At 43.8% G+C, this 19,304-nt stretch overlaps 1 protein-coding gene across 4 annotated transcripts in view; it reads right to left on the reverse strand.

Moving 5' to 3' along the window:
• The window catches only part of fahd2a (fumarylacetoacetate hydrolase domain containing 2A), a 44,252-nt gene that overhangs the window by 16,757 nt on the left and 8,191 nt on the right, over nt 1-19,304 (reverse strand). The window contains exons 2-5 of one of the 4 annotated variants that reach the window (XM_073057436.1): nt 9,708-10,007; nt 6,053-6,269; nt 5,386-5,445; nt 2,079-2,241 (exon numbers count right to left, since the gene is read on the reverse strand). In XM_073057436.1, coding sequence (XP_072913537.1) covers nt 2,079-2,241; nt 5,386-5,445; nt 6,053-6,269; nt 9,708-10,000 — 733 coding nt within the window. In that variant the 5' untranslated portion in view covers nt 10,001-10,007. The remainder of the gene's footprint in view (nt 1-2,078; nt 2,242-5,385; nt 5,446-6,052; nt 6,270-9,707; nt 10,008-19,304) is intronic. The other 3 variants (XM_073057458.1, XM_073057452.1, XM_073057445.1) reach the window with 3 other exon arrangements.

The following is a 19,304-nucleotide window of genomic DNA, read 5'->3' on the forward strand; positions in this document are numbered from 1 at the left end:
CTGAGCCCTGGTCTCAGTCTCCAGAATGTAGTATGGTGGTCAATTGCTGCTTGTTCTTTCTTCCAGCCAATAAAAGCCTATATCTCGCCTCACGTCTCGGACAGTTATTGATGGTGCATCAGAGAAGGAAAAGGGGATGGGGAATGGTGAAGGGAGGGGGGGCCATTACTAGAAGTTTAAGAAATCAATGTTCATGTCATCCAACTTCCACCTACCTCAAATTTACCTGTTCCATTTCTGACACCTCCCTCCACTTTCTCAAACTCTGTCTTCATCTCTAGAGACAGCTTATCTTCTGATGTCTATTATAAACCCACAGACTCTTACAGATACCTGGACTCTACCTCCTCCCATCCTGTTACTTGTAAAAACGCCATCCTTTTCTTTTAATTCCTGTCTCTGCCGCATCTGCTTGCAGGATGATGCTTTTTATTCCAGAGTGAAGGAGATATCCTCCTTCTTCATAGAAAGGGATTTCCCTTCCTCCACCATCAACGATGCCCTCAACCACATCTCTTCCATTTCATGCATGTATGCTCTCATCCTATCCTCCCACCACTCTACCAGGGACAGGGTTTCTCTTGTCCTCACCTACCACTCCACCAGCCTCCACATCCAGCAATTAATTCTCTGCAACTTCCGCTATCTCCAAAGGAATCCCACCACCAAGCACATCTCTCCCTCCCTCTAACTTCCTGCTTTCCACAGGGTTTGCTCCCTATGTGACTCCCTTGTCCATTCATCCTTCCCCACTGATCTCCTGGCACTTATCCTTGCAAGCGGAACAAATGCTACACTTGCCCCTACACTTCCTCCCTCACTACCATTCAGGGCCCTAAACAGTCCTTCCAGGTGAGTCTGTTGGGGTCATCTACTGTGTCTGGTGCCCCCAGAATGGCCTCCTCTATGTCAGTGAGACCTAATGTAGACTGCTTCACTGAGCACCTATTCTCTGTCCGCCAGAAAAAGTGGGATCTCCCGGGGCCATTCATTTTAATTCCACTTCCCATCCCCATTCCAATATGTCTATCCTTGACCTCCTCCACTGGCACGATGAGGCCACACTCATGTTGGAGGAACAACACCTTATATTTTGTCTGGGTAGCCTACAACCTGATCAGCATGATCATCGATATCTCAAACTTCCAGTAATGGCCCCCCCCCCCCCACCTTCACCGTTCCCCTTCCCCTTTTCCTTCTCTGATCTTATCTCCTTGCCTGCCCACCACCTCCCTCTGGTGCTCCTCCCCCTTTTCCTTCTTCCATGGCCTTCTGTCCTCTCCTATCAGCCTCCCCCTTCTCCAGCCATATATCTCTTTCACCAATCAGCTTCCCAACTCTTTACTTCAACCCTCCCCTTCCCGGCTTCACCTATCACCTTGTGTCTCTCCCTCCCTTCCACCCATCTTTTAACTCTACTCCACATCTATTTATCTCCAGTCCTGCTGACGGATCTCAGCCCGAAACGTTGACTGTACTCTTTCCCATAGATGCTGCCTGGCCTGCGGAGTTCCTCCAGCATTTTGTGTGTGTTGACTGAAATGCTCTATTACAATCTGGACTCTTAGACTGAGTGTGTGCCACACAGTAATGGTAATGAGATAACCAGGTTAGAATGGCAAGTCTGGAACTGAGAGATCAGATGTACATCATCTCAATTCCACCACATTCAAACATCTGTGCTGCAGAGTGCAGGCACGAAGGTCCGTAACAATGCACTGTCAGGCAATGCAACTGGCTAGCAGTTTTGGTCCCTTCAGCAAAAAGGTAATAATGTAAGAGTGAGTCAGAGGCATATTTGTTTTTTTGCTAATATGAGGTTGCTGGAGAATGAAAGTGATAAACTGAGTAAAATGCTACAACTGGAGGAATGCAAGATCTTGAAAATTGACAGTGTTACAGGAGATACAGAGAGATTATGAAGGCATTTTGCAATCAGGATGAGAATTTTTAAAACATAATACAGTCATAATATAGTGCTTGGGGGTGGGAAAAAGCATTGGGTAACAGGCAGGCAAAAGGTTATTTTTTCCCTGTGATAGCGCCAAAAGGATCCAGATGCATTGTTCTGTTAATACCTGAGAGAGCATCGCGGGTGACAAGGGCTGGGCCCAGAGGGCAAAACGTGTCAAATGTTTTACCCAGCAGCCACTGCTTGCCGTTCCGCTTCATCTGCCAGTCTCGTGCACTGACATCATGTGCTACCATGAACCCAGCCACATAGTCCATTGCTTCTTCTTTCTGTGAAGAGGTATAACATACTTATTGCCATCTTCACGCTGTAATCACCCTTCAACTAGTTAATATTGGACCATATATAATTTAATTCTAACAGAAATGTTGTTAAGTGTTGAGATATTTATATTTCTGCATGATTCTATATTCACAGTGTTACATACCCCGTAACTGGGTCACTTACCAGCAAAGATAGAGAGGTCCGTTGAAGTCTGATGGTACTATTTTTAACAGTATTTATTGATAAAAATACACAAAATAATATCAAGGCAAACTTACAGATAATATACGTCGTCAATACTAAGTCTAAAAGTAATCAATAAGAAATAGCTCTATCGTTGTCTAGGGGATAATGTATTGTCCGATGGAAATATAAAAGTCACTCAGTTCATTCAAGCTGCAGCTTTTGGGTTGGAGAGAAAGACGGGTTAAAACTTGCCCATTCCTTTTATGATGTCAATCCTTCGAGAGTCGTTGGGAGTTGATTTCCCCGTTGTTAGATAAAAACCGTTCTGCCGTGGTACAGGGCCCACCGATTCCGGGGCAAACGGAAAAGGACGCACGTGGCCTTCCACTGGTTTTTGCTATTACGGGATCGTTAGCGTTTCTTCTGGTGCTTCTGAGGGGCTGTTCCCACAGACCCTCTTTTTATCCTGACTCACAGGGTCTCAGGTGTCAATCAGGTTGGGGATGATGCAATCCCTTCACCAACCTCCTCCTTGGATCATTGCCTGGGGGGGCTTCGATGCATCGTACAGGATGCAATACACAAGTCCGGCTCCAAGAGACAATAGCCGGTATCAATGGGTCCGCCTTTCGGAGGCCAGGACACATTCCAACTCTTTGTGGATTTTGCATGTCTTTCTCTCATTTCCTGGGTCTCCTGAACTGAACTGATCCTGCGATTCTCACAAAGGAGGGGGCTACCCCACACCCTTCGGCCCCTCAGAGCTGTGGCACATTCGTAACAACAGTCACCAATTCTATACTTGTTCTCAATGTGGCTGCTTATATTTATGACACAAACTTCCTAAATTTGGTCCAAGTTACTCTAGTTCAGTGTTACTAATGCAAATGTTCCCTAAGAGTATCCTCAGATTCAGCCTGTTCTCCAGTTGCTTCCCCTCTGATACCTAGTGAGCATACAAGACAGCTCGGCAATATTCAGTGTTCAGCAGCATTTCTTCAAAGCTTGCTTCATTCTGGGGGAGACTGACAAATAATGTACACTTAGTCTCTGGTCTTAAATTCAAACAGGCGAATTCTAGATACTGTCCCAAAAATTGGGTTTTGAAGTTGGAAGACATTGAGAGATTTTAAATTCCTTCAAATAGTAATAAATAAAAATGATGAAAGCAGAATGCCGGACTGGGTTAAAGTGGTCTTTGGTAAGGCTTTTGACAAGGTCTCACATGACAGGTTAGTCCGGAAGGTTAATACGTGAGGAATCTGAGGCAGATTGACAAAATGGATCCAAAAGCTGGCTGATAGGAAGCAGAGGGCAGTGATGGGTGAGTGTTTTATGACCAGAAGTCTGAAACAGTGGTATACTGCAGAAATCAGTGCTGGGACTATTGTTCTTTATGATACTATGATAATAAAGGTGTAGAGGACAAATTGGATTAGTGTAGATAGGCACTGTTGTCAACATAGACAAAGTGGACTCAGAGGGCCTGTTCCTGTGATGAATGATTTGATGGTTCAATAACATTCAGTTTTTTTAAACCCACAAAGTGTCATCTAACCATAACCTTTTTGCCCTAATTCATACTCTTCAGTGCTTATCTGTTTTGTGGATTCCTGCACTCATCTGTTGACCAAGGCCATCGAATAACACATCAGACATTTCACTGATCCACAGATCCCTGTTCTGATAATTCCTCGCACCAGCACATCATTCCCCAGAAGAAAGGCCCCCAAGTGCAGACCCACTGCCTTAATCAGTAGAAGGCACTTTCTGATCCCAGTGAATCATGCAGAAGAGGCCTAACGGTGCTGTTTATATATAGTCAGAAACTCATGGGTCAAGCCTTTCTGCAACATCAGTGTGGCAGGGAAAAAAGCTAGATGACTCAAAGAAAATTATCCTGAAGCACAGTGCCCCCTTTTTATGGTTGTTAAAGGTTCTTTGAATTGAGCAATCCCACAGGATTGTGAGTGCCTTGTTTCCACTCTGACTCTGGGTTTGTGGATGGCAAATGAACTACTGATGGGGTGTGTGTATGTTTTGCTTGTTACACAGAGCCTCTGTAGGCTCCTGATGCATGGTCTCAGGGTTTTCAGTCTAATTCCAAATGTTCCTTCTCTACTTGAAACAGTCATAGATCAGGGATTTTCAGGAATCAAGAGTGGCTGTTGCATTTCTTCAAGGATGACTTTGACTATATCCTGGATCTTTCTCTCAGTTCACCTCCCATGTTGATCCCCAAATACCCCTTCCCTGAATTTAGTGAAGGTCTGTCTTTGCCTACACTCAGAGACTGAGCTTCAAGCCAATGTTGATGTTTTGATCAAAGCATATAAAAAAGGGTGGGCCTTACAATCAACGTCTGCAGTTCAGGGCTCCTCTACCAATCTTCCCCTGAATATACCATACTACCCTCCAATAAAAAGTTTCATGACGAAACTTGGGAAAACATGGACTACTTTCAATATCTCAGTCACATCTCAGTGAAGACAGGCATCAGTGATGATAGTCAATGAGGCATGATTGTACCATTTACAGATAACACTCACACCTTATCAAGGGCACACTTTAACATGCCCCCCTTTCTTCTCAACGACAAATACCATCTCTATCTTCTACTGCAAAATTGGCCACAAACAGTATTGCACTTTTAAAATAATCCTTATGTTTCTGGGACCTCTGGAGTGTCAATAAGTCTTTCTTTTGCCCAAATATTTACACAGTCAAACTATTGTATTTCACAGGGTGCTGGAATGGACCCTCCTGTCCTTATGCCAATAGTTTATACTATATATTAAATGGTGGGTAGTGAAAATGTATTATTCGATCCCAATGGACTCTCTTCCCCCAACTGCAGTATCAGAAAAAGTGAACCTGCAGTACATTAACCAGAATAGTTGTTGCCACAGATAATCTGTAAACCCTGGCTTGCTAGCTGGTCCGTACCCATGACATGGACAAACCTTAATGTGCTTGCCTTTCTTCCCAATGACAAACGCCAGCTCCACCTCCCAGTCCACCTCCTGAAAGAACACAAATGAGAACGGTTGTTGAATACTCCCACAATAAGCTCTAATTTCTGTCAGGATCACTGAAAATCACACATTGTTTTCTCTGCTCTCTGCACACTGTAAATTCCTGCCTGCTTAGTCAAGAACCACAGCTGAACTTTTCAGGTGGCTGCTTCACCAGAATTCAATTAAACTTCCGGAATAAATTTAGAACAATCTTTGTCAAATGCAAACATCTCACATTAAAAGTATCCCTTCTTGAATCTAATTGGGCCAAGGAAGAACTTTTAATGGACAATAACTTAAACTTATTTCACCAGCAAACCAGTAGGACTTTGACTCCTTCCTCCCATGAATTTCCCTCTAGTTATAAAAGATCCCTATAGAAAAAAAACATACTGTGGCGACCCACTTCCTAGCGCACTCGAACCGGCTCACAAAAAGCCCGCGCGGGACTGTGAATACGTGCCCTCTACAGCATCCGCGCCCGGGGAGGGCGGGATCAGGAAGGCTTTAAAGCGAGGCCGCGAAGTTCGAATAAAATCTTTTTGTAACTGCAGTTCACCCACTCCGTGTCGTTATTTCAGCGCTGCGTGTAGCACACCGCTACAATACTTACATTACTCTCTTTAGGGTGGATGATGTCACTGTAGGGCCCTACTATAGAACTACCAAACTTGCTGAATATAACAGGCTCCTTAGGGATTGGGACATTCTGTTCCAGGCAGTGATCCATGTAGTTCATCCCAACACACACCACTTTGTCTGGGTTTGTTACAGGTGACAAAAGTTCTATCTCAGAGAGACTAAGTGCATGGCTTCCATAATCCAGGGCTCTAGTAACACAATAAAAATTCTGATAAATTATACAATTAACAGTTATTCACATTGAACAACAGCATCACACACTATATATTAACATCTATTGACTCCATATAATAAGACTTGTTTTTCTACAATTTATTTCATGATCAAAGACCATCTTGAGATTTGTCACTGTTTTAATGCATCAAATGGTTACAGTCAATTTACATGCCGCAAAATTCAAGAATCAGAGATGAGATCATGACCAGATCATCTCCTGGTCTAGACTTGTCTGTGGTGTCTCTTAGTGTCACCTGATAATCAGAATCAGAATCAGACTTTAATCGCCAAGTACCTATGCACATACAAGGAATTTACTTCCGGCAGATGTTGTCTCTCTGCTCATAACAATAATAATGATAAATATAAATGAAAATATACATTGTACATACAGGTAGTGCAATCCAAGTAATAGTTAGCCGACAGTTAACCGGCAGTTAACTGTTCAGCAAAGTGACCGCAGTAGGGAAAAAACTTCTCCAGTGCCTATTAGTCTTAGTCTGGAGGGATCTGAAGCGCCTACCAGACGGAAGCAGATCAAACAGTCCGTGCGCAGGATGGGAGGAGTCCTTTATGATGTTCCCCGCCCTCTTCTTCAACCTGGAAGAGTACAGGTCCACAATAGAGGGCAGGGAGGCTCCAATGATGCGCTCGGCAGTCCTCGCTGTGCGCTGTAGTCTGGTTCTATCTTGCTTGGTGGCGGCTCCAAACCACACAATGATGGAGGTTCACAGGACAGACTCAATGACTGCAGTGTAGAATTGCAGCAGCAATTCCTGAGGCAGACCGTATTTCCTCAAGAGCCGCAGGAAATACATCCGCTGCTGGGCCTTCTTCAGGATGGAGCTGATGTTCTGCTCCCACTTCAGATCCTGAGAGATGGTGGTTCCCAGGAACCTGAAGTTCTCCACACAGGGCTGCTGAGGACTGTGAGGGGAGACATAGCGGGGGGATGTCTCCTGAAATCCACTATCATCTCCTTTGTCTTGAGCGTGTTCAGCTCCAGATTGTTCCGACTGCACCAGAGCGCCAGTTGGTCCACCTGCTGTCGATATGCAGACTCATCACTATTCTGGATGAGTCCGATGACGGTAGTGTCGTCTGCAAACTTCAAAAGCTTCACACAGGGGTTGGAGGAGGTGCAGTCATTGGTGTAGAGGGAGAACAGCAGTGGAGAGAGGACACACCCCTGGGGGGCGCCGGTGTTGGTGATTCGAATATCCGAGGTGACCTGTCCCATCCTTACCTGCTGACTTCTGTTGGTCAGGAAGCTGTAAATCCAATCGCAGAGGTCAGGTGGCACAGTAAGGTGAGACAATTTGGAGCAGAGGGTATGAGGGATGATGGTATTAAACGCTGAACTGAAATCCACAAACAGTATCCGAGCATAGGTCCCAGGACGATCCAGATGTTGCAGGATATAGTGCAGTCCCAGGTTGACTGCATCGTCTACTGACCTATTTGCCCGGTAGGCAAACTGCAGGGGATCCAGCAGGCTGCTGGTGAGGGTCTTCAGGTGGTTCAACACCAAGCGTTCAAAGGATTTCATGACTACAGATGTCAGTGCGATAGGTCTGTAGTCGTTCAGTCCTGTGATGGTGGGTTTCTTGGAGACCGGGGATGATGGTAGAGCGCTTGAAGCAAGTCGGAACCTCACTCAGCTCCAGAGATCTGTTAAAGAGCTGAGTGAAGATGGGAGCCAGCTGATCAGCACAGGCTCGTAGACAGGAGGGGGAGACCCCATCTGGGCCTGGAGCTTTTCGGGTCTTAAGTCGCTGGAACAGTCGACATACTTCTCCTTCGCTGATTCTAAGCTGTGATCCAGGGGCGCTGGGCAGAGATGGTGGGGAGGTGATTGCAGTGATTGGGGGATGAGTGCCAGTGAGTGATGGTCGAGGGAAGGCAGGAAGAGAGACTGAAGAGGGGGGAGGGACAGGTGTAAGATGGACCCTCTCAAATCTACAGTAAAAGGTATTAAGGTCGTCAGCCAAAGCTTTGTTAACCTCAGCGGGGGGGGGGGGGGGGGGGGGCAGGGCGTCTCCTGTAGCCAGTGACCTCCTGCAGGCCTCTCCACACCGACAATGAGTCGTTAGCTGAGAAATTATTCCTCAACTTTTCGGAGTAGAACCGCTTGGGCACTCTGATTTCTCTGGTCAGTGCATTTCTGGCCAGCCTGTACTGGGCCCTATTCCCACTCCTGTGGGCGTCCTCCTTAGCTTGGCGAAGATAGATAGATAGATAGATACTTTATTCATCCCCATGGGGAAATTCAACTTTTTTTTCCAATGTCCCATACACTTGTTGTAGCAAAACTAATTACATACAATACTTAACTCAGTAAAAAATATGATATGCATCTAAATCACTATCTCAAAAAGCATTAATAATTGCTTTTAAAAAGTTCTTAAGTCCTGGCGGTTGAATTGTAAAGCCTAATGTCTGAGTTTGGGGGTAAACCATGGCTTATTGTTGGCAAAGGTCCATAATCTGTTTTTCATGCAATATTAATCATTGGGAGTGGCTACAGAGGCATGGAGTTGTTCGTAATGAAACCAGGAGCTGGATGAGGAAAATTTAAAGTGACACTGCAAACAGGCGTAACACTCTGGGAAAGGTTTCACTGCTAACGTAATGGTCTTTCTGTAGAAGCCGTGTTTGCATTATGGTTAGAGGTAATGGGTGCTTTGGGATGTGAGCCGTCTATCGAGGGAATGTGTTTTCGTGCTGTGTGCCTGACACCAGTATGAGCCGGGTCCTTTGTTCAGCGGGAGATGAAGGGTGAAGACACTGGAGAGAACCAGTCGTAGGATTCGACCTGGTGGGGGACCGTGATTCGCTGGAGCAAAGTGCCGGGGTCCACTGAGGATGGGTGAATATGTATGACCTTCGGAAGAGATGAGCTCCAACTTGAGCACATTTGACTGTTTAATTACAGTGCGCCCCTTTTGTTTTTTTTTCTTTACTAACCCTTTAGTTAAGATTCATAAATATCATTCCTTCAATCGTCCGCAGTGTGCTGTCTGTTATTTTTTGACACTGTGTTGTAACAGGGTAGTGGATTACACTGCATCCACATATACTGGGGTTTGGGGTGGGAGAGCTGTCTCAATCTCACGGGTTTGGCGGGACCGAAGTGTGTATTCCCACCCCTTTCCTTAAAGCCACCTCTGTGGAGGCAAGACATTGGGTGTATTTATGGCAGAGGTTGATTGGCAAGAGTTACTGGGAGAAAGCCGGAGGATGAAGTTGAAAAAAAAATCAGAGATTGAAAGTAGGAACAGACTCAATAGGCCAAAGGGCCTAATTCTACTATAATTAATGGTTTTACGGTACTTATCTGACTTTTTTTTGTCTGAAAATTATATCTAGTTTTCACCCTCTAATAAGCAGTGAACAAAATGAGCAAATACCTTCTTGCTGTTTCCATGGCAACGTCTCCCTTTTCCAAAAACTCCTTCATATTTCTGGGAAGGGAGTTATCAAATAAATTCAGGTCAATTACATTTCCTCCATCCCTCTCCTGCACTCCCACTCTCATTCCACTTCGATCACCAGCAGTCAGGAACTGGACAAGTCTCATCCTCCAACCCTTGGACTCTGACAGATGCCTCACTTGGAGAGGCCAGTTACGATTCAAATAAAGGTTCCACGGCCTGGTTTGGGCCAAACGGAGAATTGCAGTTGTTTTAGTGACAGCCTGCATTAAAACACTGAATATAGTAATTTAGTCAACTTGTTTGATCTTCATAAAAAAAACTATTATTTCACAAACATATGTTAAACTTATTAAGATTGAAATTTAGTAGCAATCCTAGATTAAGCAATTGAAAAAAAATTGCAGTTATGAACAGAATACTGTAAAAGTTTGCTTGAATTACAGTTTATTATTAACCATATAATATATATAACCATATAACAATTACAGCACGGAAACAGGCCATCTCGACCCTTCTAGTCCGTGCCAAACGCTTACTCTCACCTAGTCCCACCTACCTGCACTCAGCCCATAACCCTCCATTCCTTTCCTGTCCATATACCTATCCAATTTTTTTAAAACGACAAAATCGAACCTGCCACTACCACTTCTACTGGAAGCTCGTTCCACACAGCTACCAATCTCTGAGTAAAGAAGCTCCCCCCTCTACTCTCAATGGAAAAAAGCCTATCCACGTCAACTCTATCTATCCCCCTCATAATTTTAAATACCTCTATCAAGTCCCCCTCAACCTTCTACGCTCCAAAGAATAAAGGCCTAACTTGTTCAACCTTTCTCTGTAACTTAGGTGCTGAAACCCAGGTAACATTCTAGTAAATCTCCTCTGTACTCTCTCTAATTTGTTTGACATCTTTCCTATAATTCAGTGACCAGAACTGTACACAATACTCCAAATTTGGCCTCACCAATGCCTTGTACAATTTTAACATTACATCCCAACTCCTATACTCAATGCTCTGATTTATAAAGGCCAGCATACCAAAAGCTTTCTTCACCACCCTACCCACATGAGATTCCACCTTCAGGGAACTATGCACCACTATTCCTAGATCTCTCTGTTCCACTGCATTCCTCAATGCCCTACCATCTACCATGTATGTCCTATTTTGATTATTCCTACCAAAATGTAGCACCTCACACTTATCAGTATTAAACTCCATCTGCCATACTCTTCTAACTGGCCTAAATCTCTCTGTAAGCTTTGAAAACCTACTTCATTATCCACAACGCCACCTATCTCAGTATCATCTGCAAATTAAGCAGAAATTATGTTTGAATACTGAAGGAATTCCACAGGGAGCTTCATACTGAGATATATTTACCATGAACTTTTATTTACTGTATCTACTTCACATGAAGCTTTCAACACCATTTTCTGCCTTTGTTTAAACTACCTCTTTTTAATAAAATAAATTGTTTACACAGTCACCTCAGTTTATCTGCTACTAATGCATTTTATCAGTTTCTTAACTATTCTAATCCGTTTAACTGTAAAGCTCCACATTTTAAATTTCAGCTCATCCAAACCCAAATACTAAAAAGTTCCACTTACACATTTCCCTCAATATCAAATGTAAATTTTTGATGTTCATATTTCTCCATGGCATGCATGCAAGTGAACCATTGGCTCATCAAGTCTATGCCAGCTCTCAAATTCCATCAGTTCCATATCCCCATAACCCTCACAGATCCCACACAAACATACTGACCCTCACTGATGGATGGGTCTCTCTCTCACACACACAAATTCACATAGCCTTACTGAGGGCCAGGACAATGCTCAGGAGTTCCACTCTGAAACTTTATCCTTCTGTGTACTTCTTTTAGAGTTAGGAACGGAATTAGGCCATTCAGACTATCAAGTCTGCTCCAAATTATGGCTGATTTATTATCCCTCTCAACCCCACTCTCCTGCCTTCTCCCCATAACCTTTGACACCCTCACTAATCAAGAGCCTATCAACCTCCACTTTAAATCTACCCAATGACAAGACCTCCACAACTGTATGTGTCAACGAATTCCACAGATTCATTACCCTCTGACTAAACAAATTCCTCCTCATCTCTGTTGTAAATAGATGACCCTCTATTCTCAGGCTGTGCTTTCATTGAAGCTTTGGACACTACCTCACTTATTAAAAAAATATACAGTATTTCTGTTTTTGCACATTTTAAAAAATCTGTTCAATATATGTAATTGATTTACTTGTTTATTTATTATTATTTTTAATTTTATTATTTTTTCTCTGCTAGATTATGTATTGCATTGAACTGCTGCTGCTAAGTTAACAAATATCATATCACATGCCAATGATAACAAACCTGATTCTGATTCTGGTTCTGGACTTCCCCCACTAAAGGAAACACTCTCTCCACATCCACTCTATCTATGCCTTTGGTTTCAAGGAGATCCAACCTCATTCCCCTAAATACCAGCAAGAACAGGAATGGAGCCATCAAACACTCCTCCTGTGTTAACCCTTTCATTCCCAGAATCAATCTCAAAAACCTCTTCTGGACTCTCTCCAATGCTAATTACTGCTGCTAATACTCCAAGTGTGGTGTGAACAATGCCTGATAAAGCCTAACATCCTTGCTTTTATATTCTAGTCCTCTTCAAAGGAATGTCAACTTTGCATTTGTTTTCCTTACCACTGACTCAACCTGCAAGTTAACCTTCAGTGAATCCTGCACGAAGGCCCCCTCCTTCCCACTCTGTGCTCCTTGCCAGTCAGCCAGTCTTCTATCTATGCCAGTATCTTTCCTGTGACACCATGGGCTTGTCAAGTAGCCTCACGAACAGCACCTTGCCAAAGGCCTTCTGAAAATCCATGTACACAACATCCACTAACTTTCCTTTGTCTATCCTGCTTGTTATTTCCTCAAAGTCCAACAGATTTGCCAGGCAAGATTTCCCCTAAAGGAAAACCATGCTAACTTTGCCTTACTTTATTATGTACTTCCAAGTACTCCGAAACCTTATCCCTACTACTGGACTCCCAACTTCTTCCCAACCACTGAAGTCACGCTAACTCTCCTGCAATTTCCTTTCTTTTTCCTCTCTCTCTCTTCTTAAAAAAATGGAATCACATTTGCAATTATTCTGTTCTCAGGAACCATTCCAGAATCTAGTGATTTCTGAAAGATCACTATTAATGCCTCCACAATCTCTTCAGTTACCTCTTTCAGAACCCTGGGGTGTAGTCCATCTGGTCCACTCGACTTATCTACCTTCAGACCTTTCAGCTTCCCCAGCACCATCTCCTTAGTAATAGCATCTACACTCACTTCTGCCCCCTGACACTCAAATTGCTGGCATACTGCTGGAGTCTTTCACGGTGAAGATTGATGCAAAATACTTATTAAGTTTGTCCGCCATTTCTTTGTCCCTCCATTTCTACCTCCCAAGGTTATTTTCCATCAGTCCAATAGCCACTCTTGCCTTTCCTTTCCTCTTTCTATAGCTGAAAAACTTTTGGTATCCTCTATTATTGACTAGCTTACCTTCATATTTCATCTTTTCTCCTCTCATGGCTTTTTAAGTTGCCTTCTGTTGGTTTTTAAAAGCTCCCCAATCTTATAACTTCCAACTATTTTTTGCTGTGTTATGTGCCCTCTCTTTTGGTTTTATGCCGTCTCTGACCTCCCTTGTTAGCTATGGTTGCTTCATCCTCCCTTTTTCTTCTTCTTCTTTGGGATGTATCTGTCCTATGCCTTATGAATTGCTCCCAGAAACTACTGTTGTTGCTGTTCTGCCAACACCTCTGCAGGTGTCCTCTTCCAATCAACTTTGGCCTGCTCCTCTCTCATGCCTCTAATTCCCTTTACTCCACTGTAATACTCATACATCTGACTTCAACGCCTTCCTCTCAAACTGCCTCCTGAGGGTTCCTTTACCTTAAGCTCACAAATCAAATCTGGTTCAATATACAACACCCAATCCAGAACTACGTTTTCCCTAGTGGGCTCAAACACAAGATGCTCTAAAAAGCCATCTCGTAGGTATTCTACAAATTACATCTCTTGGGATCCAGCACCAACCAAATTTTCCCAATTTATCTGCATCTCTCTCATAAAAGATTTTTGTTGCCTACATTTTACCAACTGATAGGAGAGGACAGGAGGGGGTGGGATGAAGCTAAGAGCTGGAAAGGTGATTGGCGAAAGTGATACAGAGCTGGAGAAGGGAAAGGATCATGGGACGGGAGGCCTCAGGAGAAAGAAAGGGGGGGGGGAACACCAGAGGGAGATGGAGAACAGGCAAACAACTAAATATGTCAGGGATGGGGTAAGAAGGGGAGGAGGGGCATTAACGGAAGTTAGAGAAGTCAATGTTCATGCCATCAGGTTGGATGCTACCCAGCCGGTATATAAGGTATTGTTCCTCCAACCTGAGTTTGGATTCATTTTGACAATAGAGGAGGCCATGGATAGGCATATCAGAATGGGAATGGGACGTGGAATTAAAATGTGTGGCCACTGGGAGATCCTGCTTTATCTGGCAGACCGAGCGTAGGTGTTCAGCGAAATGGTCTCCCAGTCTGCGTCGGGTCTCACCAATATATAAAAGGCCACACCAGGAGCACCGGACGCAGTATACCACACCAGCCGACTCACAGGTGAAGTGTCGCCTCACCTGGAAGGACTGTCTGGGGCCCTGAAAGGTGGTGAGGGAGGAAGTGTAAGGGCAGGTGTAGCACTTGTTCTGTTTACAAGGATAAGTGCCAGGAGGGAGGTCGTGGGAAGGGATGGGGGAGACGAGTGGACAAGGGAGCGATCCCTGCGAAAAGCAGAAAGGGGGGGAGGGAAAAATGTGTTTGGTAGTGGGATCCTGTTGGAGGTGGCAGAAGTTATGGAGAATTATATGTTGGACCTGGAGGCTGGTGGGATGGTTGGTAAGGACAAGGGGAACCCTATCCCGAGTGGGGTGGCAGGTGGATGGGGAGAGGGCAGATGTGCAGGAAATGGGAGAGATGCGTTTGAGAGCAGAGTTGATGGTGAACGAAGGGAGGCCCCTTTGTTTAAAAAAGGAAGACATCTCCTTCGTCCTGGAATGAAAAGCCTCATCCTGAGAGCAGATGCGGCGGAGACGGAGGAATTGTGAGAAGGGGATAGCATTTTTGCAAGAGACAGGGCGGGAAGAGGAATAGTCCAGGTAGCTGTGAGAGTCTGTAGGCTTATAGTAGATATCAGTAGATAGGCCGTCTCCAGAGACAGAAAGATCAAGAAAGGGGAGGGAGGTGTTGGAAATGGACCAGGTAAATTTGAGGGCAGGGTGAAAGTTGGAGGCAGAGTTAATGAAGTCGACGAGCTCAGCATGCGTGCAGGAGGCAGCGCCAATGTAGTTGTCGATGTAGCGAAGGAAAAGAGGGGGATGGATACCTGTATAGACTTAGAACATGGACTGTTCCACAAAGCCAACAAAAAGGCAGACATAACTGGGACCCATGCGGGTGCCCATGGCTACACCCTTGGTTTGGAGGAAGTGGGAGGAGCCAAAGAACTAATTCCGCTAGACGGAGGAGAGTGGTGGTAGAGGGGAATTGGTTAGGTCTGGAATCCAAAAAAAAGCGAAGAGCTTCGAGACCATCTCGGTGGGGGATGGAGGTATATAGGGACTGGACGTCCATGGTGAAAATAAGATGGTGGGAGCCAGGGAACTTAAAATCATTGAAAAAATTCAAAGCATGAGAAGTGTCACGAACATAGGTGGGAAGAGATTGAACAAGAGGGGATAAGACAGTGTCAAGGTATGCAGAAATGAGTTCAGTGGGGCAGGAGCAAGCTGAGACAATAGGTCTACCTGGACAGGCAGGTTTGTGGATTGTGGACCTGAACAGCAGACACTATTGCGGAAAAGGAGAAAATATGAACCCGACTCGACGATCTGGATAGATAGTATAGGACAGCCGAGAGGTATACCTAACGAATTTAAGGCAAGAAATGAGATTGCTGCAGGCTTCGAAACATTTCTACCCTTGATAGGAACTATTAAGAATGTTGAATGGATAAATTATATATATTACAATCAGCAAAGATTCATCAACTGCACCAATGATGCACTGGAGGCCTTGGGAGAACAGTTAGATGCAACTAGCAAAATGGCGTGGCAGAATAGACAAGCATTGGACTGGCTGTTGGCAGAAAAAGGAGGAGTTTGTGTGATGTTTGGAGAGAAGTGCTGTACTTTTATACCAAATAACACTAGTCCAGAAGGATCGTTTACTAAGGCAATGTATAAGTTGAAAAGTCTCAGAAAGGAAGTTAAACAGAATGCAGGGTCCGGACATCAGTTCTTTGATTGGTTGGAAAGTAGACTCGGAGGATGGGGAGCATGGCTGACTAAAATGGCAATAACTGTCAGTATTATATTGTTGAGCTGTGCGCTTGTGCTGTGCTGTTTTCTTCCTTGTCTCAAGTCTCTTGTAGTGCGTGCTGCAACCAAACAATTTCCGATGCTCGTGGCAATTACTGAAGCAAGCTTAGTTGAGAAAAAAACACCGAAAATGTATTGTTACAGCCTACAACACCTGCAGGATGAACAAGAGCAAAACGACAGTGTGGGAGTAGATTGTAAGGGCTTCTGAGTTTTTTTCCCTGTCTCAGGTACAAAGGGACAAGTTTTTGGCTCAGCGGCCCGGGGTAACAGGGAATGAATACTTTGAGGTCTTGGCGCAGAAAATTATAGTTTAACCCAAGATTTGGGAATAAGTGCTTGAGTTTATTGGGGCTTTTGTGCATGGACTCTTAGTCTTCTTTCTCTGTGTGAGACCCTATGGGTCTCAAAGGGGGGTTATATTGGAGTATAAAGTTGCAAACTATGTAGTCAGCTTTGTGTTTGCTATTTGCTATGTATGTATCCAATTTAGTAGGAGAATGAAATCTCTGTATTGTTTCTGTACTATTGAACACATCAGTGACTTAAGAATGTAGCCAAATAAGAAGATAATGGTGTGTTAATGAGAGGCTAAGAGATGTAGATTAGAACATGATTAAGTTAATGGGTAGGAACAATAGTGGCAAGTTGGGAGCTGATGTACTGGTGATACGCAACTGTAGACCCAATGGATATGCTAATGCAACTAAACCAGGAGATTGCTATAAAAAATGCTATGTACAAGGATCGGTGGGCAATCAGCGACTAGCTCACAGACTGTCTCAGCTTTGATTTGCAAATTAAAGTTTAACACTTCTTGAAGAATCTTCTGCATCTCCTGGTCGTTTGTGGGGCACAAGAAACCACAACACTCCCTTGTCCACTCGTCCCCCCCATCCCTTCCCACCGATCTCCCTCCTGGCACTTATCCTTGTAAACAGAACAAGTGCTACACCTGCCCTTACACTTCCTCCCTCACCACCATTCAGGGCCCCAGACAGTCCTTCCAGGTGAGGCGACACTTCACCTGTGAGTCGGCTGGTGTGGTATACTGCGTCCGGTGCTCCCAGTGTGGCCTTTTATATATTGGTGAGACCCGACGCAGACTGGGAGACCATTTCGCTGAACACCTACGCTCGGTCTGCCAGATAAAGCAGGATCTCCCAGTGGCCACACATTTTAAGTCCACGTCCCATTCCCATTCTGATATGTCTATCCATAGCCTCCTCTATTGTCATCAGGTTGGAGGCTACCCAGCCGGTATATAAGATGTTGTTCCTCCAACCTGATGGCATGAACATTGACTTCTCTAACTTCTGTTAATGCCCCTCCTCCCCTCCTTACCCCATCCCTGACATATTTAGTTGTTTGCCTGTTCTCCATCTCCCTCTGGTGCTTCCCCCCCCTTCCCTCCAAGGCCTCCTGTCCCATGATCCTTTCCCTTCTCCAGCTCTGTATCACTTTCGCCAATCACCTTTCCAGCTCTTAGCTTCATCCCACCCCCTCCGGTCTTCTCCTATCATTTCGCATTTCCCCCTCCCCCCACTACTTTCAAATCTCTTACTATCTTTCCTTTCAGTTAGTCCTGACGAAGGGTCTCGGCCCGAAACATTGACAGCACTTCTCCCTATAGATGCTGCCTGGCCTGCTGTGTTCCACCAGAATTTTGTGTGTGTTGTTGTTTGAATTTCCAGCATCTGCAGATTTCCTCGTGTTTTACCAACATCATTTTTATTAATTGGTGAATCAATGGCAAGAAATTAAGCATTCACAAATTTTACCTGGGAGGAAGCATGAAAATCTGGAGAAACTGTTTCATATTGAGTAGCTTATAAGAGATTCCTATAAAATCATAGGAACTTAATTATAGAATGTAATATAACTTGAAAAAGCTTATTAGTACCCACGAATTTTTTTGAACAATAGAGAAGAAACACATGGAAATTTTACACTGAGAACAATGTTACAGCAATAAACCTAACTTTGACATTGCTATAGAGAAAATGAAGCTCAGAATTAAAGTGTAAAGATTTAATTGGTTCAGTACAATATCATGAGCCATAGGGGCTGTTCCTGTGTTGTACTGTGCTACGTTCAAAGTTCTAAAAACTATTTTGCACCTTAAAGCTCCTGAATGATCTACATGTCTGGATAGAGTAGACTTAGATAAAATCTTTCCACATGATGAAGCCTATAAAAAATTTTAAAGAAGAAATGCAAAAAGTGATTTGTCCACAACCTGGTTAGAATTTGAACAATCACATTCCCTTTGTTATAATTCAATGTAAGTGATAGTAATGATCAACAAAAACGAAACAAAGAGATTACCAAGACAAGATAAAATTATATGGAATTTTGTTTATCTTTAAGAAACAATGCCAGGTTAAACTGGTCACATTTAAAAATCCCAATGAGTCATTGACACTCCTAATAAGTAACAAGTCACAGGTTGAAATGACCTTTAACAGTATTTACAATGGTAGAATATGATGAAGGACTGGATTGAGAAAGTCTCGAGTAAAAGTATAATGGAAATGAAGAATGCAATATTACAAAGCAGAACCAAAAGGTGACATAGATGCACCTACTCCTGTAAGAAAGGATCAAAGACAATGACTTTCATCCCAATATCAACCTGGAAGAAGTTTTGTTGATCCAGAGCAGGCTTAACAAGATGAAGGAGAACTTAGAGGTAGAGCACAGATTGGTGAAAAGGTAGCCCTAAGAGTTGCCAGTATGAGAGATGAAGCTGCATTTTCAGATGATGTAGCTGAGAAACAGGAGATGTGGCGCTGGAGCATCATGAGTCCTTGTAAGCTACATTCAGCAGATTTACTATTTATTAGAACTGTTCCACTCTATTAAATCTCAATTCTAAGACTGAAAGAATTAGCATAAGATGAACTCTTAGACTCCTGGTCTACCTTGGCATGGCCCTTGCAATTTACTTGTCCACCTGCACTGCACTTTTTCTGTAGCTGCAACACTTTTGTCTACATTCTGCTTTCTCTTTTTCTACTTCGATGTACTTATGTATAGCATGATTTACCTGGATGGCAAGCAAACAAGTCTTTCACAGTTTCTCAGTACATGTGGGAATAATAAACCAATACATTACCAATAGGAAAATCTCACA

The sequence above is a fragment of the Hemitrygon akajei genome, chromosome 1 (assembly GCF_048418815.1).
Source record: "Hemitrygon akajei chromosome 1, sHemAka1.3, whole genome shotgun sequence".
Taxonomy (NCBI): domain Eukaryota; kingdom Metazoa; phylum Chordata; class Chondrichthyes; order Myliobatiformes; family Dasyatidae; genus Hemitrygon; species Hemitrygon akajei.